The 20,541-nt window shown below is 48.9% G+C and overlaps 8 protein-coding genes across 8 annotated transcripts; 5 read left to right on the plus strand and 3 right to left on the minus strand.

Moving 5' to 3' along the window:
- Positions 1-21: 21 nt before the first annotated feature.
- On the minus strand, positions 22-2,031 carry DFJ58DRAFT_466276 (uncharacterized protein). Its single transcript, XM_041380519.1, has 3 exons — positions 1,721-2,031; positions 451-1,671; positions 22-397 (listed from the first exon to the last, which is right to left on the minus strand). The coding sequence occupies exons 1-3, from the start codon at positions 1,760-1,762 to the stop codon at positions 308-310; spliced, it is 1,353 nt and encodes a 450-aa protein (XP_041242114.1). The 5' UTR covers positions 1,763-2,031; the 3' UTR covers positions 22-307.
- A 1,573-nt stretch (positions 2,032-3,604) lies between these two features.
- On the plus strand, positions 3,605-5,212 carry DFJ58DRAFT_466320 (uncharacterized protein). Its single transcript, XM_041380520.1, has 2 exons — positions 3,605-3,823; positions 3,878-5,212. The coding sequence occupies exons 1-2, from the start codon at positions 3,639-3,641 to the stop codon at positions 5,118-5,120; spliced, it is 1,428 nt and encodes a 475-aa protein (XP_041242115.1). The 5' UTR covers positions 3,605-3,638; the 3' UTR covers positions 5,121-5,212.
- Positions 5,213-5,224: 12 nt separating this feature from the next.
- Positions 5,225-9,204, minus strand: DFJ58DRAFT_717062 (armadillo-type protein; the record flags this gene model as incomplete). Its single annotated transcript, XM_041384311.1, has 20 exons — positions 5,225-5,344; positions 5,397-5,570; positions 5,621-5,748; positions 5,814-5,843; positions 5,918-6,050; positions 6,133-6,416; positions 6,441-6,648; positions 6,674-6,738; positions 6,788-7,008; positions 7,055-7,217; positions 7,270-7,424; positions 7,480-7,586; positions 7,637-7,735; positions 7,828-8,094; positions 8,147-8,374; positions 8,430-8,651; positions 8,711-8,782; positions 8,830-8,919; positions 8,950-9,036; positions 9,115-9,204. 20 exons carry the CDS (start codon positions 9,202-9,204, stop codon positions 5,225-5,227), a joined length of 2,943 nt encoding a protein of 980 aa, XP_041242116.1.
- A 476-nt stretch (positions 9,205-9,680) lies between these two features.
- On the plus strand, positions 9,681-12,450 carry DFJ58DRAFT_466430 (uncharacterized protein). Its single transcript, XM_041380521.1, has 8 exons — positions 9,681-9,916; positions 9,970-10,046; positions 10,096-10,157; positions 10,211-10,341; positions 10,392-10,480; positions 10,532-11,651; positions 11,704-11,954; positions 12,015-12,450. Exons 1-8 carry the CDS (start codon positions 9,713-9,715, stop codon positions 12,262-12,264), a joined length of 2,184 nt encoding a protein of 727 aa, XP_041242117.1. The 5' UTR covers positions 9,681-9,712; the 3' UTR covers positions 12,265-12,450.
- A 43-nt stretch (positions 12,451-12,493) lies between these two features.
- DFJ58DRAFT_842898 (uncharacterized protein) lies at positions 12,494-13,411 on the minus strand (the record flags this gene model as incomplete). The annotated part of the gene is made up of 3 exons (XM_041392888.1): positions 12,494-12,705; positions 12,762-13,340; positions 13,387-13,411. The coding sequence occupies 3 exons, from the start codon at positions 13,409-13,411 to the stop codon at positions 12,494-12,496; spliced, it is 816 nt and encodes a 271-aa protein (XP_041242118.1).
- A 123-nt stretch (positions 13,412-13,534) lies between these two features.
- Positions 13,535-16,199, plus strand: DFJ58DRAFT_890058 (NGP1NT-domain-containing protein; the record flags this gene model as incomplete). The annotated part of the gene is made up of 9 exons (XM_041394728.1): positions 13,535-13,781; positions 13,830-13,978; positions 14,026-14,185; positions 14,241-14,500; positions 14,550-14,792; positions 14,847-15,465; positions 15,491-15,595; positions 15,645-15,706; positions 15,758-16,199. 9 exons carry the CDS (start codon positions 13,535-13,537, stop codon positions 15,872-15,874), a joined length of 1,962 nt encoding a protein of 653 aa, XP_041242119.1. The 3' UTR covers positions 15,875-16,199.
- Positions 15,896-17,926, plus strand: DFJ58DRAFT_466473 (Enolase, C-terminal TIM barrel domain-containing protein). Its single transcript, XM_041380522.1, has 8 exons — positions 15,896-16,237; positions 16,285-16,339; positions 16,392-16,487; positions 16,539-16,970; positions 17,023-17,444; positions 17,501-17,538; positions 17,593-17,766; positions 17,816-17,926. The coding sequence occupies exons 1-8, from the start codon at positions 16,208-16,210 to the stop codon at positions 17,895-17,897; spliced, it is 1,329 nt and encodes a 442-aa protein (XP_041242120.1). The 5' UTR covers positions 15,896-16,207; the 3' UTR covers positions 17,898-17,926.
- Positions 17,927-19,466: 1,540 nt separating this feature from the next.
- DFJ58DRAFT_796170 (uncharacterized protein) lies at positions 19,467-20,502 on the plus strand. Its single transcript, XM_041390569.1, has one exon. It carries the CDS (start codon positions 19,625-19,627, stop codon positions 20,231-20,233), a length of 609 nt encoding a protein of 202 aa, XP_041242121.1. The 5' UTR covers positions 19,467-19,624; the 3' UTR covers positions 20,234-20,502.
- The last annotated feature ends 39 nt before the right edge of the window (positions 20,503-20,541 follow it).

Raw genomic sequence — 20,541 nt, forward strand, 5'->3', positions numbered from 1 at the left:
TTTGCCAAGCAAACTGGGTTTATTTTTAGAAGGAACGACCACGGACATGTGACCGAGAAGGTCAATAATTATTGCGATGGTTGAGCGCTCGTCGTGTGCAATAAAGTAATAATTTTGTCATATCGATGTATAATATGATACGTATTCTAACAGAGAATATTCATGAACGAATGGCTAAGGTGTGTGATTAGAAGGCGATAATGCAAGAGCCGACGTAGAATGGGGGTTGGTGTTACAGTATTGACAAATACATCGGTACTCGTAGGTAATGGGATTCAAGTGTCATGATGGAATCGTAGTCGTCGGATTATGCCACAAAAACAGAGCAAACAGCAGGCTGAATACTGTCGAGAGTCTGAGTGCGCGGGTACGTCGGCGGCACAACTGGATCCCCGCGCTATTCGGTCGATCAATGTCAATTTACAGCAGGAAAGAAGGCTGTTCACTCACTACCAATAAGCGCATTCTTCGCACGTCCCGCGTTAGACGGAGGTCGACACCGCGGTACGCACACGCCATCTGGAGGGATGCGAACTGCGGATGACGATGACCGTCACGCCAAAGGTTAACTGTAACAGCTTGCAGGTCATCCCGAGTCTTGACAAGATCGATGATAGGATTGAGAAGGGTGTCCAGGTCCAGCCCGAATGCTAGGTGTTGTATAGTCTCTGGCATTTGACGGCAGATGACAGGAGAAGACCATGAACTCTCGGTACGAAGCTCGAGAAGAGAGCGGCATCGCATCGCTGCATGTGCGTGCTCATGCATGGCAAAAGATGGAATGGCTAGCGAGTGCAACGTTTCGCCGTGCTTCTCGACGAGGAAGTCTAAAAGCTCGGGACTTGGCTGACGTTCCAAGTCAATGACTCGTAAACTCTTTTCTTCCGCGGAGCGATGCAAGAGCCAGCCAATAAATTCCTTGGCAGGTTCTCTTTGGCAGTTCAAGCGCAGTTCTTCCAGAGCGCCGGGGAAGGGTGGATACGTCACGCCAGGAGATAGAACGGGAGATGCTCCAGTGATGGAGAGTGATCTCAAAGAAGGCCAAACTTCGAGAAGTTGGAGAACGGACTGATTGTTCTCTGACCAGTTGCTGAAGTTCAGAGCCGTGATGCGCGGGCCAGCACTAAGTAATGCCAGAGAATGCTCGTCAAAAGACGGAGCGGGACGCCGCATGCGTTCTTGGGCGGGACTTCCAACGACATCTTTACCAGGAGCCACGCACCCGTACTGAGCAAGGTCTAGCTCGTACAGATTGGGGCAATTAGCCACTGCAACAGCGAGTGACGATTGCTTGAGGCAACCAGGCTGGTTATAATCAAGGATCGCGCGCATCTGAATAACGGCGTCACCAAGTATTCGCCCACGCGGGGAACTCCGGTTGACAGCGTGAGCAAATGAGGCAAACGCTGAGTGCGAGCGGAGGCAAACTCGTCGAAACAAAAGTTTTTGAACATGTAGCGACCATGCTTTGCAGACAAGTGTGCACTTGCTTAAGAGGTCGATGTCAGGACCACCTCTATCGTCGAAGTACGCGGCCTCCAAGATGGTCAGCACCATTTCGAGAGGGATGCCGCTAGCGGGCACGCGCGGTGTTCGAATATTGTCGTAAACTTCCGAGTAGCTAGGAGAAGGACTGGACGTGAATTTGAGTGATATTTCGTGTTCCACGACCTGCAAATGTGTCAACGTGCGCCCCGACGACTTCCATCAGACTACTCACCATTGGAGGTCCGGAATATGGTAAGTATCCGCAGAAAGTCATGATATAGTAGATCACTGATTAAGAGACGCGATGTATAGACCAAGATTGGCGGTACTGATCAGAACTTGTTCAGCTCTAGCAGGCTGAAAATTGAATTCAACGCATTGCATGGACTCATATTTATATGAAGACGGTGAAATGAAATGACCGCAGCTTATGATAACAGGGTGACATTGCTGCCGGGGCACAATGACGAGACACGCGCCGTTCCGAACCCTAGGCCTTGTGATGGTGGTAAGTAGATGAGTTATTGCCTCCGTCTACACGGCCCACGCCTTCCATTTCTAGATCTCAACGAATCGAAACGTTAACGCACCTTATACGTTTACTGAAACGAGACCCTACAAAGAGGCCACAAATTCTCCGATGGTCTGTACAAATCATCGATTGAGAAGTCTTCCTTCAATTAAGGGGGGACATAGTAGGGACATGCAGTTTCCTATGCCTTCAGATGACTCGGATTTATCGATATTCCAAGTACTGATTCGAGCGCCCATGGATTACATCCCACGACTCACGGTGTCCGTCATCATGACTCATTTTCATTGTCTTGCCATTCCATCATGAACCTTCTTCCACTGCTAGGGGCAACCCACTAGTACTGTCGGTTGTTGCCGGGCGGACAGCCCCCAAGCTTCTGTCGCTCAGACAAAGCAAGCTGCTCCAGCCTCCAGCCAATCACAGTCAATAGACTAAATCTCCCACAACCCCGCTCGATGCCCGCAATATTCGTGTACCAATTAATCGCAGACGGTACATTGCTTCAAATCGAGTCGGAGGCGAAACGATGTTCTACTAAAAAGCTTCTGGATTCTGCTTCAGCGAGTCGGACGCGAAATGGTATTTACTCGAAAAAATTTGGACTTCCCCCTGATTTACCAAGGTACACCCGAGTTTACACAGGTTTACACGCGACGTTCGTGTTCTCACAAGTAATAAACTGTAATGAATGCTCATGAAGGGCCGCGGTTGCACAGGGTTGCACCTGCTCATTGGAGGTAGTTGGAGAACGTTCATTGGTGGCCTATCGGCACTTACGTTCTTACCTGGGCTGAGATCGTGATTCCAGCAAGAGGCCGCGCGTTGATGAGGTCATCTCACTTTATCAGAACGGAGGATGGAACGGAGGGACCGTGCCACATGCAACAGCTTTCAAACAGATTACAGATACTAGGGGGCTGATCGTGATACAACTTGAACTGGTAGCAACTAATCTCGGTGGGGTTGGTCCCAGTGTGCACCAGCCGCTGTGACGTTATTGACGTCAGCGATCCGGGGACGTACACTGAAGCTGGGGCATATCGTCGCTTGCTCATGACACCTTGAAACATTATAACATGGCCGTGACCTTCCATTACTGAGTATGAACCTTGCTATTGTATCGGATCAAGCAGGACAGATGAACAAAAAGGCCTTGAAGTTGGAACTATGATAGAACTCTATAACTTGACAAATCGATCCGCGGAGCTCCCCTAAGCATGATATGCGCCGTCTTCGGAGAAACCATCACGCGAGACTTACACGAGACCATTCATTCAAAGACCTTCTCGTACTTGGTACCAAGTCTTTTGTTTTCAAGCGAGTCAAGTAATAAGAGTCAAGCAGATCAGGCAGTATGTGATCGAGCCGACGCCTGCGGAAAGTTTGGTTTTGGAAGGGACAAATCTCGAAATATTTGTTATGTCGTACTTGGGTCAATTGAAGTTCGCTCGCCTGTGAAGATGTATTCGAGAGCGAGTTATGATCCGCACTAGGTATAAGCGATCAAGGAGCCTGCCGCCGACGGGCCGGGAGCCACAATGAGCCAAACAACGTCAAACATAGCTGTGGGATTCAGATTACCTACTAGCTGTGAAGACTCCGGACGTCGTTAAACATGCCCAAGTCGTCACTATCCTCCGTCGTTTCAAACCTCGTCCGGGCGTCCATGGGGGCAACCGTTTCTCCATCAATCACTGACGACGACCTCGACAGACATGTTGCAGAGCTCATCTTGAGGGAAGCCAAACAGAAGGCCGAAAGCTACGGCGAAGTTGGAATTAGGGCATATCTTCCAACTGCGTGAGTCTACTATCTAAAAAAATCAAACCATCAACTTACCAAACATTTGTCTAGGCCTGACCCAAATGCGCCTCGCCCGAACAAACGTTTCCTTAGTTCGATAATCAAGAGCACAGACGATCACAACAAGACTATACTTCGTGCACAGGCGCTTGCTGCACAGGAAATTAAAAGGGAGAAAGATGAACGAGAGCGCAGAGATAGGAAGGCTCGTGCGGAAGAGGCTGCCGCTGCCGAGCGCATGAGGAGACGGAGACCTGACCATGATGAACATAGTTGGGATAGTCGAAGGGAACGTGACCGACGGAGAGATAAAGACCGGAACAAGGGGAAAGAAAAGAGTTCTGGGAGGTATCACAAGAATGATAAAGATGATGACAGTTACCACAGAAACAGGCCCAGCAGCAGGAGACATCAATCACGTTCAGCATCAAAGGAACGGGATAGTGATGCGAAGCACAGGAAAAGCAGCCGGCGATCACTATCTCCCGAGAGAGCTAGTTCTTCTGATATCCGTCAGCATAGAAGACATAGACGTCATGATGAGGATAATTCCCGAAAGAAAAGGCACCGTACGAGCCGTTCTACTTCCCCACGTCGCACCAAGTCACCCGCACAGCCTGTTGCAGAGATTCCAGTCTCCAGGAAAAGGACGCGATCGGTATCTCTATCTGATGATGATCATAGAAAGACGACCAAGCAGGCGCGGCATTTGAGTCGTCGTAACACTCGGTCTCCTTCCCGGTCATCCCAGACATCCCCAGACGATGAAGCTGTAGAGTTCGCAGAGGAAATTCCACCTTCTTTCAAGGGCAAAGCAGGGGCTCCCGACGAATTTCGCAAACCGCCCCCTCGTACCCTTTCACCTTCCCCTCCATCACGCCGGCCCCAGCACGCAGTCGCTTCGTCAGGTTGTCGGTCACCGTCTTTGTCACCCCCTCCTTTACCGCCCGCGCAGCTTCCCTCAAAGATGGACAAATACTTTCAAGACTCTTACGACCCCCGACTCGACGTTGCCACACTCCCTGTCCCCAACGTACCTGCTACTGGCTTGGTCAGTGACGCAGAGTTCGAGGGTTGGGACGCCATGCTTGAACTCATTCGGCAACGGCGAGAAGATAAAGCTGAGAAGAAACGTCTTGAACGTCTTGGAATATCAAAAGACAAGGTCAACAAGAAAGGTACAGACAGTGGAGTTGCTGATCGTTGGGCTAGTGGAGGGGATAATATCATGGATATCGAGTACAAGAAAAGGGGGACTGTTCGAGAATGGGACTTGGGGAAGGAGGGTTTTTAAGAGCTGCTTGTCAGCAATACTAATCTGCATCTACACCATCATCGCCCAACGCTCTTGCTTTCATGTACAATATGTTTTCGTAGTAGGAAACCGACCATTCAAACTCAGTGATCAATAGCGTGGCGCACAACCATGATCTCCTCAGCCGACAATCGGTCGATATTTGCGGAAAAGTTGTTGACATTATGTGATGCACATTCTTTGAAGAATGACACCAGATGCGCCTGAAAGACCTGTCAGGCACGTAAGAGTCGCCGTTAAATCAGCGACACCTACCTGCATGTCAATCTGAGAGATGGCGTCGTTTCTAAGGTCTTCGTCATCAGTCTCTTCGAGAATGTCGTCATTGTCAAAGTTGACGCCGCGGGGACCCAACATCTCGGAGAGGAAGGCAAATTCTTCTTGCTTGAAGCCCTGATTCTGTTGCTCTTCTTCTGTCCATTCTTCATCCTGTCGATCGCTTAGCAGGGCGTATAAAGGAGTATACGAACGTTACGTACGCCATCGTCCGAGTCCACATCAAACTCAGCTTTGGGGATCGTCGCAGAGTCGCCCCCAGCTCTGAGATCGTGCACAAGCAGTTTAAGTGCCTTCACAGGGAATGGCACTGATGTAAATTCATGGGGTGCTGCGCCGCCAAAAGTCAGTATCAAAACCAGCACAGAGAATGAGAGATAGGCAAATGATGCATACTCGTCTTCGTTCGTGACCGGGTCATGATCACTGTCCCAGAAGCACAAGCAGAAACCGTTGAATATCCAGAGATGAGTGATTCTATATGCAGAAAGAAGACTCACCATTCTTCGTCTCCGGCTTCAAGATAATATCGCCCTTGACCATCAATGATTGCAGGCTTGGACGACCAGAAGCGTATAATTTTGTGAGCGCCAATGTGCTGACACGCGATTGCCAGAAGCCCTGGAATGTTTTCTGCGTTCTCACACCATGTCTGGATGAGGATATCGAGACCGTTCCTGCCATTCGTCGTAGTCGATTCCAGCAAGTACAACACTGTATCCTGCTGGTTATATGCGAGGAACGCGAATGGAACGACGAGGCTCTGGATGAAGGTGGCCGTCTTGGCCGATAGCATCCGCAAGACCATAGCTTGAAGAAGCTCTGGAAGCACCGGGAGAACAGCTTCGCCTGCACGACGCAGCAAGTGGATGATGAGATCACCGATGACCAAACCACCGGATTCATCGTCGTTTTGCAGGAGCTTCGCAATAACTTTCAGAATATGATCGAGACCGGATTGGCCGGATGGGTCCCGCCATTCTAAGATCTGCCTGCAATCTTTGCGGACTATTAAAGCAAGACAAGCCATGCCATTTTGTAGAACATCACGATCTTCGGCTTCGCTAAGGCAGCTGAACAAGCTAGGTGCTAGGAGAGCGAAGAAGCCGTCTCCAAGGCCGCCTTCGGGTGCACCGCGAACGAGGCTTGAGATCAAGTCAATGGCAGACCCTGCTATCCAGGCTTCTTGAGGTTTGGAACTCGCGATGGCAGTACAAAGAGTGGGAAGTGCCTGTTTGACGAACCGTTTCGTACACTCCTGTGCCAGTCGAGGAGGCCAGCGAGGTGAATATTTCGGTGAAAATCGATAGGAAAATGGGATCTATGATCTCTGTTTAGTTGTTGAAGGGTGGAGGGTAGCTCTAATTTACCTTTGTTATTCTTTGCCCAGACCTCCAGGACGGCCAACACGAGAGAGTTGGACAAGTCAGTAGTGAGCCATTGACCCCTGTTGACATCTAGAACAACCGACATTGTCTCGAGAACCAAGGATAACGTGTCCTCAGTCGTTACCAGCAGGAATGGTCCCAGGTCCTGTGCAATCCGCGACACGAAAGGCGTGATAGCCGAGTCCTCCGCGCCCTCACAGAAGCTGCCGGGGTATTAGATGGGCGTATCATTCGAAGTACACAACATACTTGTGGATAGCTTTGACAGCAGATATTTTCACGGGAATCCCAGCAGAATTTGATTCAATCACATGCATAGCGGCTTCCAGATACTGACCAGCCATCTGCAATGGCAATAGCCTGGCAAACTGGCTCGCAAATACGAAACCTCTGCCTTGCAAGAATGGAAAGTCTGGAGAAATATCAAATAATGTGAACCCTACATGAAGATGCCTGATGCATACCGGACTGGTTTAAAACCGACGGAACGACATTAGCTAGCAAATCCTCCACATCAATAGGTTTTGCTCGGCCAGAATCCTGTTCATTTTCAATGCACTCGAGGACATCTTCGGATTGAGAGCCAATTGCGGCGAAGGATGCTTCAAGTGGTTTCCACCTGCGCTCAACCGATTCATGAAGAGGTTGAACGGAATCGATTTTCGGTGACCTACCAAGCAGTGGACCCATTTTCTCGTGCTCTTTGTGACGTTGCAATGACCTGATGAATCGCAGTCTGGAAGGTAGCACAAATTTGTGCAGGAGAACGGTTGAGAATAGTCTGTGGAGGGCATGAGTCTTCTTTTGGAATGCGTCTAGCCCAGGACGCACATATAGCAGCTCGAAGCCAGCGACTCGGACGCCATATGCCTGTGTGTCATCTTCTTCATGTGCCACGAAAGCATTGGCATTTGTTGCCCACGTCTCTTCCTGGGGTCAATCAATAAACATCCAAAAGCAAAGATGTAGATGGGACGAACGTCATCCGCAGTCATCTGTGAATAATTGAAGATTGCGGAGACCAAACTGTTCAGGTTTTCCACCTGAAGCCACTCCTTCGCTTTCCCCCCTCTGACAACATTCGAAACAAAGTCGAACAAAGGGCAGATGAGGTGAGGTATTTCTACTGTTTCCTCTTCTGATGACCCAGGGGCACTTGCGGATCCCGAGATGTAGAATGTATCATATGTTTCGGACATCACCTGAAGGTGACGCAAGGATGCATCTAGATAACCGCGAACGTACGAGGTCATGGCACGGGGGAATGACGTGTGAATGACATCCAGTGTCTGAGATTGCATGTATCAGGAAGCCCGTCGGAACGTGCAGTTAATCAAATACCTTGAAGACCTGGATTCTGACAGCTAATCCATCCCAATTGTCCTGATTGGATACATCCTTCAAAGGGTCAAGGTTGAGAAGCACTTTGAATGCCTCCAACCAAACTGGCAGGATGGTTGCAGTAGCTTCCTTCACTGCTTGGGGATGTTGATCTTTGACCATGTAGAGTGCTGTCACGCATTGACGAAAAACGGACACTGTTCGTGCGCGAGTCAGAGGCGTATGTTGCTATTGTCGGAATTTAAGTCGCAAATTAAACTTCAGAACAAAAGCTGGACCGCACCTCCGTGGATCCAAGGATAGTGAGCAAGACGGGAAGAAGCTGTCGCAATACAGGTAAGATTTGATCTTCGGTGAGGTCCGATTTTATAAATTCGGTGAACACCTGCATCGCGCCATGCACAGCGTCAGGAGAACTTGAAGAAATCAAGGCAATAAGGGAGTTGAGCAGTTCAGGGTATTCATCCGGCCAATCGCAATTCCCAATATATGACATTGTATGAGCCTTCGCATAAACATTGAGATCCAAGTGTGCCGATGCGCTCAAGTTGGGTTAGGACTCACGCATAAAGACCGGATTTTCCGGTTCGAGTCTGATAAGCCTTGAAGGACAGCGTGGCGTATTTGGGATTTGACCTGTGGAAGATCAAGATGATGGGCTCGGATAACGTCGAGGAGCATACCTCTACTGAAGGTGCGTTGCCCTTGAACGATTCAAAGTATGGAGACCATCGTTCCTTGACATATTTTCTGAGAATAATGCTTGCTGAGTGCTAGGTAATATCTGAGATAAAGAGGCGAACATTGTAGTAAGATGAGAAAGAACTTATCTGCCGGAGCGAGATATCCACGTCCTGTGCTAAAATAAGCTGGGCTAGAGCTAGACCTGCCTCTGATAAACGCGTGCTAAGCATCAGATTTGCAGACAATGGTCGCGATTATGAAAACCAGCCTTGATGGAGCAGAACCTCGGAAAGCTTGAGTTCAGCAGCGATCCTAGTATTCGCATCTGCGCTTAGAGTATCTGCCAATATCTGAGAGACATTTGCCGCCGCCATCGTCAGTGATGATATACTCAAAACAAAGCAGGAAGGATAATATGTTAGGGTGCACTTCACGTGCAGACGCGACGCGTTTGAAGGACGGAAATTGCCGTTTCTTAGAAAACTCAGTGAAAGCCCAAGACGATGGAAATTGGGTTCCGACCGAATCCTACCGTCTCTTGTTTCTTGTTTCCTTCCACCGTCATCACAGTAACTTTTCTGTTACAATTCTTGTGTTTGATTGGCAGCATACTAGTAATTCGTTGGCAATGCGACCACGAAGCTCGGTTGCACAAGCGCCCGTCGATAACGGCAAGAAGCCCCGCAGACCCCCCAAAAAGCGTGTGCGTGCGTCTGACGTCGACGGAAGTCAGCAAAACGTCGAAGTCGTCAAATCCGGTGCAAGGAGAGCTAAATGGCAGCCCAGGCCGGGAAAACTTGCCGCCCTGATGAATTTACCTATGGACGTCTTATTCGAGGTTTGCCCCTTTTGCTATGGTCGCTATGTGTCTAGTGTCTAAAAATGCTTCAGGTCTTTGGCCACTTGAATCCTTTGGATATACTTCGTCTGGCTCGCACGACGAAAGAATTTAGACGCGTGCTCATGCATCGTTCTTCAATGTCCGTGTGGAAGAATGCTAGAGACAACGTGCCAAATATGCCAGATTGCCCCCCTTTCTGGACGGAACCCCACTATGCGAACCTTGCTTTTGATCCTCATTGTCACGTATGCCCCCCAATTTTAATCATAATATGCTTTCTTCTCACATTTAGGAAAAGGAATGCGGTGCCCCTGGTGTGCGCAACGTCGATTGGCGCATCGGTAGGCGTATCTGCACAAAGTGCTCCAAGACTTGGTGCGTATATTATTTTGAACGCACAACTTGTTTCTTATCGAGTCAACAGCATGGTAGATGCCTACCACGGGGAGTTGGTAATCAGCGGCCTTGTCCCGAGTAAATATGGCAGTCTGTATTATTTATCTGTCATCTAATGGATAATATTGAGTTGGTGTTTACAGAACGAGGTCGCCTTCTATTCTATCGCAAGGATGTCGAAGAGGTCCAGAAGATTCTACATGTACTCGCGGGTTCAGATGGGCTTGAAGCCTATCGCGAAGAGCGGAGGGCATTCGTCAAGGAAATGGAAACAGTGAGTAATCTTTTCCCTGTGATATCAACACCGTAAACATATCTATCCAGCAAGCGAAAGTGTTGGAAGCATGGGCGGCTTCTCAAGCTAAAGACCGATCCGATCAGCTGGAGGATGCTAGACGGGACAGGAAAACTGCGTAAGATATCAAGTTTGAAATTGCCCCAACGCATAACCTGACACTTCCCAGTATCATCGAAAGGCTTACTGAAATTGGTTGGGGTGATGAAATCGAACATATTCCATACACAGACGACTTGAGCCACCACAGGTTAGTCAAGCAACCTACCCGCCTGACGGATCGCAGTTGGTTCCTTCCTTTGATGTTTCCGATCCAAATTCTTACCAGTTGTTCAGTCTGGAATAACATCAAGAACGACATGATCAAGTACATGGAGGAGATGAGGACACGACGTCTTGAGCGCGAGCGCAAAGCCCTACTTATTGCTCGAAAGCGCACCGCCATTGGCATTCTGCGTAGCTATAAGATTGCTCACCTCCCATTTACCGATGTTATGCCAGAGGCAGTGGACTTCTGCTCCTTCCCCGAAGTCATCGACATTGTTGGATTGCCCACAGAGACAGAAGTTACAGAAGCGTCCTTTGCGGACATTGCTTCCCGGATGGATGGCTTAGTACACTCCTGGCGCACTCGCATCCACTCCCAGCTCAGGGCTAGAGTCAAAGATAATCTGCTTTTTAGCGGAAAGCGGCGTGCGCGTGCAGAGCGAGTGACGCCGGATCCATTATACGAAGAGTATGTGGAAAGCCTTGGTGCCACTTTAGACCTCAAAGGCAAGAAAAAGGAGGTATCGCTACCAGTGCCCGATGACGCCGAGATCGACCAGATGATCCCGCTTGCAACAACTGTATTTCGCTGCAAAACATGCACTCCATCCATTGGACTCCCAGGCGATTTGTCCGATAGTGAATACGACGATTTCCTTGATATTCTTGGCGGACGTCGGTCGAGATCTATTCCCCTCTTCTATCCCAAAGTCATGGGACATTGTTGCCTAACCAGGTCGAGAACGCTGCCTTGGGACTACTTTGCCACGGACGACCCCAACTTTCGGATTGATTTTCCAATGAGCACCCGCACAAAGTGGAACACCCACCTTCTGCAGGTAGATGAAGAGGCAAGCAAGGCTGCTCGTACCGTTGTGGAGGCATGCGGTGAAGACCCGCTCATCACCACTGCGACCAAAATGGATGAGTTAGATCACCGCTTGGCCTGCTTGGATTGCATGAAGTGGTCCAAGCATGAGGTGAATCAAGGCGAGGTACCCGTCTTCGCATGGCGTTCAGCGGTCCGTGATTTACCTTTCGATGTTTATTTCATGGCTTCTAACTTGTTTGTAGGTTCAGCACAGAATGCGAGAGCATCGCCCTGACCGTCAGCCAGCTAGATGGAAGAAAATCGAGGGTGAATTACTCGAGGAGTCCAACCGAAATGCTCGCGTGCATAAGTATATACACTTTTTCGATTTCCAACCTTTCCCGGATATCACCCAACCTCCAAGCATCGTCTGGCTGTGCGTCCACTGCATGGATTTACCACAGGAGAGGGAATGCTATGAACTTGGCAAAATGAAGAGTCACCTTTCTACAATGCACGTTCTACTCTTCCCATTGCACTAAAGATATTGTCGCTTACTTATTCGTAATATTAGTCATGGCATTGAAGAGCCTGTGGAAAATCAAGATTATTACAAGGATTATGAAGCGCTGCAGGGTCGCAAATCAGACCTCAAACCTTCTGAGTCCTCAGTCACTTTGCAAATGGAGAGGCCGCCTCATGTTCCTCTACCTGGGCACGCTTTCTTGGACTTCTATGATGAAGATGACGATGACGATGACGATTATGGGGACTACGATGAAGATGACTTTTATTTCGGTAACTCGTTCTTCCCTCTCTTCTGATTGGAACAATAACATTCGCTCATAATTATTGCCCCTACAAATACATACGCACTCCGAGTCTTAATGTTACTGGACACATTTCTTGATGCAACGAATTTTAACACATTCTATATACATACTTCCTCTTCAGTGATCATACCGACGAACGAGTTTTAACGATAATGTCATTCAAACAAGAGCGACTCGCTTTCCAGAATATGTTGGAGCTAGATAATCCTGTAGATGACGATCAAACTACCAGCTCTCCTTCGACGCTCGCAGCGTCAAGCCCAAGTTGAGGAAGAATAGCTTCATATCGGTCACGGTCCAGTCTTCTCAGATATTTAAGTATCTTGGCACGTTTGTGCACAAGCTGACGAAGGCCCCTGCGGTTATCTATGTCCTTGCGGAAAGCCAAAAGGTGCTTCCATAGCCCACGTATTTGGATCGTCAGCAAGGCGGCTACATTCAGAAGACTTCAGTATAAGTTGGCATAGAGAAAATTCTGTGGTAAGCACCTTGTACCTCAGGGCGACCAGTGTCAAATGGATTTCCTGGCGGAGAAAACAGCTTGATGCAATGGCGGCGGTTCTCGAATGCGAGACCTTTCGCATTTGCATTACGCAGATCAATAACCTTTGCGAACATGCTCGCTTTGGTCTTTTCGTTTTCCATCGCTTCCTGCATTTCGCCAACCACGTTCTCGCTGAACTTGGTCACACCCTCCTGAGCTGACAGCGGAGGTAATACTTTGAAAAGCAGCTCCTTGGACCTCTCAGTAATTCCAAAGCTTAGATACGGCGGAAGCTCGATGTCGCCTTCGGGACTGTGAATGATCTCAGGGACAGAATCCGAGTATAGCGCGTCCTCCGTGATGATGACTTTTGCAAGGGCACAGCTCCGCCATTTGTGATCCTGACCTGGACGGTGACCGAGAACAGCATATTCGCGTTGCGCATCGACTGCGAGCTTGTAATTTATGCGTGCCTGCACTTTGGAGATCTTCTCATGTCGAGCTTGTTTGCTCGACAAGCGGGCATTGAGAACTGCTGAAGTATGGAGTGATGAACGGCTAGACGACGCGACGGATTGTGATACTACACTCCGTCAGAAATAGTCAGAATATCATGGGACTGAACACACCGTTGATCAGGCAGGATTTGAACATAGCAAACCCAACGCGCCCCGTCCAAAAACTTAAAGTTGGCAAAGAAGAATGATGAGCCGTGGGAATCTTTGCGTACATTTCTTGAGGGTCAAGTCTTTGAGCGTCACGGCTGTATAGCACACGATGGCGCCCATAAAAAAAACCAAGGCTTCACCCAAGGTCCGCTCTTCTGGATCCAAGGAACCATCACTCAAAAAAGTGAAAGGCGAGAACTTTTACCGCAATGCGAAACAAGTCGGCCGTCTCAAGATGCTGTCTGGGGGGAAGGCCATCCGGGACAAGGATGGCAAGATAATCCAGGCTGCTGCTTATCAGAAGGGAGAAGACGAGACAAAACCTGGCCGAGTCCAGCCCGATCGTAGATGGTTTGGTGAGCAGCGTCGGGATATGCGTAGGCCATTACTGATGAAAATAATAGGCAATACACGAGTAATCTCACAGACGGCCCTTGACCATTTCAGAACAAGTCTTTCGACGAAGAAGGATGACCCATACTCAGTGCTACTTCGCCGGAATAAATTACCCATGGCACTCTTGGACGATGCGTCTAATCCCAACACTCGAAAGGTAGGCTCTAGCACAATTTATATTGCTTGTGGGCTGATATTATGTAGCGATCCCACATCGTAGAAACGGAACCTTTCAGTGAAACCTTTGGACCAAAGGCTCAGCGCAAGAAAGCCAGGATTGATGTTGGCACTTTCGAGGAACTGAGTAAATTAGGCTCAGCTGCAGCGGAAGACGCAGAACAAGCGGCCAATGCTCTAGAATTAGGTGCATCATTGCATGGTAATTCTCTCCAATCAAACATGTTCTGATTTTTTGGTAGCGCAATCTTTCGAAACCCCTGAAGTGCAAACGCACGCAGACTATATTGAACCCATTTTCGCCAAAGGAACGTCAAGACGCATCTATGGGGAACTGTACAAGGTTATCGACTCTTCGGACGTTATCCTGCACATCCTCGATGCTCGAGACCCCCTTGGCACCATGTGCGAATCTGTGCTCGAGTACATGAAAAAAGAGAAAGCGCACAAACAAGTGGTTCTTGTCATCAACAAGTGTGACTTAGTGCCTAATTGGGTTACCGTAAGCCCCTAGTGACTTTGTGTACATCCTCCTGCTGAATGTGCCACAGGCAAGGTATATTCAACATCTAACACCTCGATACCCTACGATTGCCTTTCACGCATCACCGAATCACTCGTTCGGCAAGGGCTCTTTGATTCAACTCCTCCGCCAATTCTCCCAGCTTCATTCAGATAAGAAGCAAATTTCCGTTGGATTTGTTGGATACCCAAACGTGGGCAAGAGCAGCGTTATCAATACGCTGAAGAGCGGTAAGGTCTGCCGTGTTGCCCCCGTACCAGGAGAAACCAAGGTACGCGCCAAGAATGACTGTTAAACTGCCTAACCCAACATATTTCACTCTGAGCTTAGGTTTGGCAGTATATTCACATTGACTCGGCGGATATATCTCATCGACTGTCCCGGGGTAGTTCCCACGTCCGCAAATGATTCCCAGACATCCACTGTGCTCAAAGGTGTTCTACGTGTGGAAGCCCTTCCTGTGCCATCTGAGCACATCCCCGCTCTCATGTCGCGCGTAAAGCCTTTATACCTATCACGAACCTATGGTGTTGCTCTTCCGGACCCCGACGATCTCTCTCGCTCGTGGGATCCGGAACAGTTCTTGGACACTCTTGCGCGGATGAAGGGACGACTATTAAAAGGCGGCGAGCCAGATGTAGATGGTGTCGCTAAAATCATACTGAGCGACTGGGTGAGAGGCCGAATACCATTTTTCGTCCCTCCCCCTGAGCGGTCAGAGGAGCTTAACAAAACCGAAGCCAAATTGAAGGCGAGAAGCAAGGGCAAAGCGAAGGCCGTTGACGGCGGGACTGAGGTTCTGGCGGTCAAACAGAATTTGAAGACCATCACACAGAAAAATTCGTTCTTGCCGAGGATGTGCAACCGTTGGACGAAGATGATGACTGAGGATGAGGAAACTGCTGGTGCCCCAGAAGATCATGCATTAGGCGAGGAGGATGAAGGTAGGCGAACTCGGTAGCGACGAAGACAACGAAGATGAGGTCGAAGAATTGTCTTGGAATGATGTCTTTAACGATGGGAAGGAGCCGGCCGGCGAAGCTGTTGAAGATGAATTATCTTCGGCCGAGCAATGTATGGTGTCATTTTGTCCGCGTTCTCCGTAGACTGATCGCGTCTCCAGGTGACGCATCCGATGCAGAGGCCACTGCCCTGACAAAGAAGTCACGCATGAAGACGAACAAGGTATGGCATCTTTTTATTGCTGTCCGTTTCCTGAGCTAACTAAGTACGTAGAAAAAAGCGGAGAATTTCTACACTAACACCAACGTGAAGAACAAAAATCGAAACAAGGCGGCTGTGATGAAGTCTCTTCCTGTGGGCAAGAAGGGTGAAGGACGTAAACGGCGCTGATACTTGACTAGATTCTATGTTGCTGTGCAGAGGAAATGTTTTGCTGTCATCACTGTTCGCCTATTTTGAGCGATGGATCAGTCGCAGCGGAGCTAAAGCAAAGACTGACTTCCTCCGCGCTTTCTCCGACTCGCTACACCTATCACCAACGTTCGTAGCATTGACAAGCACAGTTATGGTCTAAAGAGGACGCTAGCTCTAACGTATAAGCCGGATCCGTTAAAATGATGGCGAAATCTGGTACGAGGACTGCGTGGGAAAGCACAGAAGCTGATTATCTATAAACCTTCGACTGAGATTTCACGAATCACCCCATCTTGACTTTTGTCCTCCATGTCTGTCACCAAAGTCCACGCTCGCCAGGTAAGTCAGTCATATCTCTATTGCAAACTTGAGTCGAATGCTTGCAGATCTTCGACTCTCGTGGAAACCCCACCGTTGAGGTCGACCTTTACACAGATAAAGGTACGAGACCGAACGTGATCAAAGGCCTTTCCGATCTTACATGTATTCTTAGGTCGTTTCCGTGCTGCTGTCCCATCTGGTGCATCCACCGGTGTCCACGAAGCTGTCGAGCTTCGCGATGGCGACAAAGCCAACTACGTAGGAAAGGGTATATATCCCGCTCCATGAGTTCTAGTCACGTCCACTGAACATCATCCAGGTGTCTCCAAGGCCGTCAACAACGTGAACACCGTTCTTGGCCCAGAGCTGATCAAGTCTGGCCTTAAGGTCACTCAGCAGAAGGAGATCGATGACCTCCTGATCAAGCTCGATGGCACTCCTAACAAGGGCAAGCTCGGTGCCAACGCTATTCTTGGCGTTTCTATTGCATGCGTGGAGGCTGGTGCTGTTGAGAAAGGTGTTCCTGTATACCAGCATCTCGCTGAGTTGGCTGGTGTCAAGCCCCCCTATGTTATGCCTTGTCCTGCGTTCAACGTCATCAATGGTGGTTCGCACGCAGGCAATAAGTTGGCATTCCAGGAGTTTATGCTGCTTCCTACCGGTGCTGCCTCGTTCACTGAAGCGATGAAAATCGGTACCGAGACCTACCACACGTTGAAGAAGGTCATCAGCGCAAAATACGGTATTGATGGTATGTAATGCGTGCACTGTTATCCGGCTTTGGGCTGAATTATGTGCTCCAGCCGTCAACGTTGGTGATGAAGGTGGATTTGCTCCCAATGTCTCGGGAGCTGATGAATCCTTGGAGCTCCTCATGGAGGCTATCAGCAAGGCCGGATACGAAGGCAAGATCAAGATTGCTCTTGATGTTGCTTCATCCGAGTTCTACAAGGACGGCAAATATGACCTTGACTTCAAGAACCCCAACTCCGACCCTCAGAAGTGGATCTCAGGCACTGAGCTCGCAGACCTCTACCTCAGCTACGTCAAGAAGTACCCCATCGTCTCCATTGAAGATCCTTTCGACCAAGATGATTGGGAGGCATGGACCCACTTCACCAAGAACAGCTCAGTCCAGATTGTTGGTGATGACTTGACTGTTACCAACCCTCTTCGCATCAAGACGGCCATTGAGAAGAAGGCATGCAATGGTCTCCTCTTGAAGGTTGGTGTTCATCATTCTTCAAGAAGTCATGTCGTTTGACACACTTGCACTTTTAGATCAACCAGATTGGTACCATTTCGGAATCCATCCAGGCGTACGTTACTGCTACCATGAGCGTGCGTATGAACCCCAGCTGACGATGTTTCAGTGCACAACTTGCTCAGTCTGATGGCTGGGGAGTTATGGTGTCACACCGCTCTGGTGAGACAGAGAACACCATCATTGCTGACTTGGTCGTTGCCCTTGGAACCGGTCAGATCAAGACTGGTGCGCCCGCTCGTAGCGAGCGTGTCGCAAAATACAATGCATTGTTGCGCATTGAGTGAGTTGCTGTTTTGCACCGAAGGAAAACTTTGTTGATCGTTTGTCAGGGGCGAGATCAAAGACGGAGTTTATGCCGGTGACAAAGGTCTTTCCGCTGGTTTGACAGCCCCTGCTCTGCTCAAAAAGTAGATCGGGAGATGGAGTGATGAGAAGTCAACTGTACGATTCATTATTTAGATAATTTCCATGCTGACAAGTGTACATTCATGACGATAACCCAGCCATTTTAAAATGGCTCAATGCACGTTCTATGTAACTATGTCGCGATACGCTGAGATGAAAGTGGCGTAGATATAGTGTTCTTGTCGTAGTTTTCCATAATCGATCAGATTGCGATTATGGGTATTGAGGACAGGAATACTATTTCCCAGGGCACCTATCCCCCGGCACTCCAATGAAGGCATCAATATGGTCTACCTAGTTCCTGCATCATCCAGACCTTCGATAAAGGAATAGAACAGCCTAGGCTGCCATCCATAAATAATATCAGCCCGAAGTAGGTTGAGGAATAGCCGTTCCTGAGCAAAGTCGAAAAAGAATTATCTGATTATCTCTCGATGGCTTAAGCTCGAGGCTAGTCCCGAAACTCTGTCTTGACGAAGTTGAGGTAGGCCTTGCCATACTTGAATTTGCGAACGATTATATATTCAAAGTAACACTGGGGTGTTCATGGACTGGACAACATGAGTGCACATGAACCCAGTGCAGTATGCCACTGGTGACAAACACGACCAGCCAGACCTTGCCACAAGATAAATTATTTTACTTTGCACGGTGAAGAACTGAGTGTGTTGAACAGCAGGATTTACAAAACGGAGGGAACCTACACTCTTTGCATATCCCTTCCTCCAATCGATCACTTGTATGGACGGAACGTGCCGGACACCTGGCGTCCTCCACTCGTCAAAGTGATAGAAGACAAATACATGGATATTGCAGATTGTAGGCTCGCTCTGTAAAAATAGCCAGGTGCGTTAAAGGTACGTTTGCATTCCAAGGAAGCATACAGCATCCAGATGTGGACGCTGGGACGTAGCCAGCCAAAACTCCACCAAAAACCCAGGGTGATCTTGTTCGGCACCAATCACGATGTCACGATTAGGCGAAGAGGGAAAAATCATAAGATCCTGCGAGGGTCGATGATAAACAGGCTCGGGAACCGGTGCTGGAGAGATAGACCATATGCGGGCCACGTCTGGGAGAGTGCGGAAACCGTGTTACAATCACGAATGAAGATATTGTCCTATCAAAGCGTCCACCAAATCCCATGATATGTAAGGAATTACAAAGGGCGTGTAGGCAGCAGCAACTACTGTTTTGAAAACAGTTTTCGCATGGGAGTCAGACCGCCACAAAGATGCCAATTTCTTGAGTGAACATATCTTGCTGGAAACCCCGATGGAATCATGGGTAGCGGTCTCAGTCATGCCCTGAGCACAAGGTTGTATTTTGAATGTCGACTGAATGATGACAGGTCGCATCCCAAAAGGTTTTACAATTGGCACGGGAGGAAACGTGGAACTGCGGGAAAAGACCGACCTTTCAGATTTCCACAACAATAAAGTTCAGGGTAAGAAAGATATGACATAGGAACTCGGCACGACAAGGCCTCAATGATTTGTCACGTTGTTTACGATCGGAGTTTCCTGTTTCGTATTATCTTGCGTGACACCGCAATAATCTTAGCTTGGTAAAGCTGTGGGCTAATCCCAGCTACTTATCATCCTCTTCAATCCAGTACTTGGCCGTGGTGCTGTGACCCTCAAAGGCAATGCTTCCATCGACGCTGCCACCGTGGGACATTGCTTCCACCTATCTATATAAGTGAGACACTGTTCTTTAAGCTTCAACCACTCATGTCTACCATATCCTCCGAGAAATCCCCCCAGCATTCGCATGAGACGATGAACGATCGTCTCACTGGACTCAGTGCGAAGGATCAGCGTGCATACGAGCGCGCTAGGCACCAGACAAAGGAGCGGCGGGAGCATGCGCAGGTGAAGGAGCGCAAAGAGCGGGTGGCGGCTGGGGTACGAGCACCAGCCCTCAAGGAAGGGCATCTAAGCCGGGCTTCCAAGAGGGCCAGCATGGAGTTCTGGGATGGCGATGAGCCTGACTCCCGTACTCTCACTGGATTGGGGTGCCCCGTTAATGTCGTACCGATGCCGAGGAATAAATCTGGTTTCTCCAAGATGGCGCTTGCGGATTTCGTGACGTTCAGAACCAAGAAACTAACCAAAGCGCAAGGTATGGTGCTGCAATATTTCGTTCATGACAATACTGACTCGAAGTTGTGCGTAGATTTTGACTTTGAGGTTCTCCCGCCTGTCCGTTCGGTCATTGCTCTTGATGACTTTGGACACGACGTTGAGACTAATGAACCTTGGGAATTCATGTCTCTTACCCCCGAATCGCCCGTTTGGAAGGACCTATCGTACGCTCAGGCCGCTGCTTTGACATTTTAGATCATGCCATTGTGATTGACATTTAATTAGTATTATACCACACCCATTACGACTTAGTTCATTCCTCAGTTCATTAACATTACGAACTCACTTTACATATCCGAGCTCCGTGTCGTATCGTCTTGGTCCTCGTTATAATTCTACTTACTGAACTAGGCGGTGTATTTGGACTTCGAGGATCAACTATAGGTATATTATACCCCTGCATGAACGTGTAGAGCTAGAACCTTTATCGGTCTTTACCAAAAATGTTTAAACTCGCCGTCGTACGTTGAGTTACACTGAAGAACGAGTTTCGGACAGACTGA

Source organism: Suillus subalutaceus, assembly GCF_016647625.1.
Source record: "Suillus subalutaceus strain FC151 chromosome Unknown DFJ58scaffold_79, whole genome shotgun sequence".
In the NCBI taxonomy this organism is placed as follows: Eukaryota; Fungi; Basidiomycota; class Agaricomycetes; order Boletales; family Suillaceae; genus Suillus; species Suillus subalutaceus.

What these genes read in the sequence shown, in the direction of transcription:
- DFJ58DRAFT_796170 (XM_041390569.1), top strand. Translation starts at nt 19,625, where the DNA reads ATGTCTACCATATCCTCCGAGAAATCCCCCCAGCATTCGCATGAGACG.
- DFJ58DRAFT_466430 (XM_041380521.1), top strand. Translation starts at nt 9,713, where the DNA reads ATGCTTCAGGTCTTTGGCCACTTGAATCCTTTGGATATACTTCGTCTG. An exon ending in CTTTTGATCCTCATTGTCAC is followed by an intron (nt 9,917 to 9,969) that starts GTATGCCCCCCA and finishes ATTTAGGAAAAG; the next exon opens with GAATGCGGTGCCCCTGGTGT. An exon ending in TCGTCAAGGAAATGGAAACA is followed by an intron (nt 10,342 to 10,391) that starts GTGAGTAATCTT and finishes ATATCTATCCAG; the next exon opens with CAAGCGAAAGTGTTGGAAGC.
- DFJ58DRAFT_466276 (XM_041380519.1), bottom strand. Translation starts at nt 1,762, where the DNA reads ATGACTTTCTGCGGATACTTACCATATTCCGGACCTCCAATG. An exon ending in CATATTCCGGACCTCCAATG is followed by an intron (nt 1,672 to 1,720) that starts GTGAGTAGTCTG and finishes ACACATTTGCAG; the next exon opens with GTCGTGGAACACGAAATATC. An exon ending in GAAGAATGCGCTTATTGGTA is followed by an intron (nt 398 to 450) that starts GTGAGTGAACAG and finishes TCGACCGAATAG; the next exon opens with CGCGGGGATCCAGTTGTGCC.
- DFJ58DRAFT_466473 (XM_041380522.1), top strand. Translation starts at nt 16,208, where the DNA reads ATGTCTGTCACCAAAGTCCACGCTCGCCAG. An exon ending in CGACCTTTACACAGATAAAG is followed by an intron (nt 16,340 to 16,391) that starts GTACGAGACCGA and finishes ATGTATTCTTAG; the next exon opens with GTCGTTTCCGTGCTGCTGTC. An exon ending in GCAATGGTCTCCTCTTGAAG is followed by an intron (nt 17,445 to 17,500) that starts GTTGGTGTTCAT and finishes TTGCACTTTTAG; the next exon opens with ATCAACCAGATTGGTACCAT.
- DFJ58DRAFT_466320 (XM_041380520.1), top strand. Translation starts at nt 3,639, where the DNA reads ATGCCCAAGTCGTCACTATCCTCCGTCGTTTCAAACCTCGTCCGGGCG. An exon ending in AGGGCATATCTTCCAACTGC is followed by an intron (nt 3,824 to 3,877) that starts GTGAGTCTACTA and finishes ACATTTGTCTAG; the next exon opens with GCCTGACCCAAATGCGCCTC.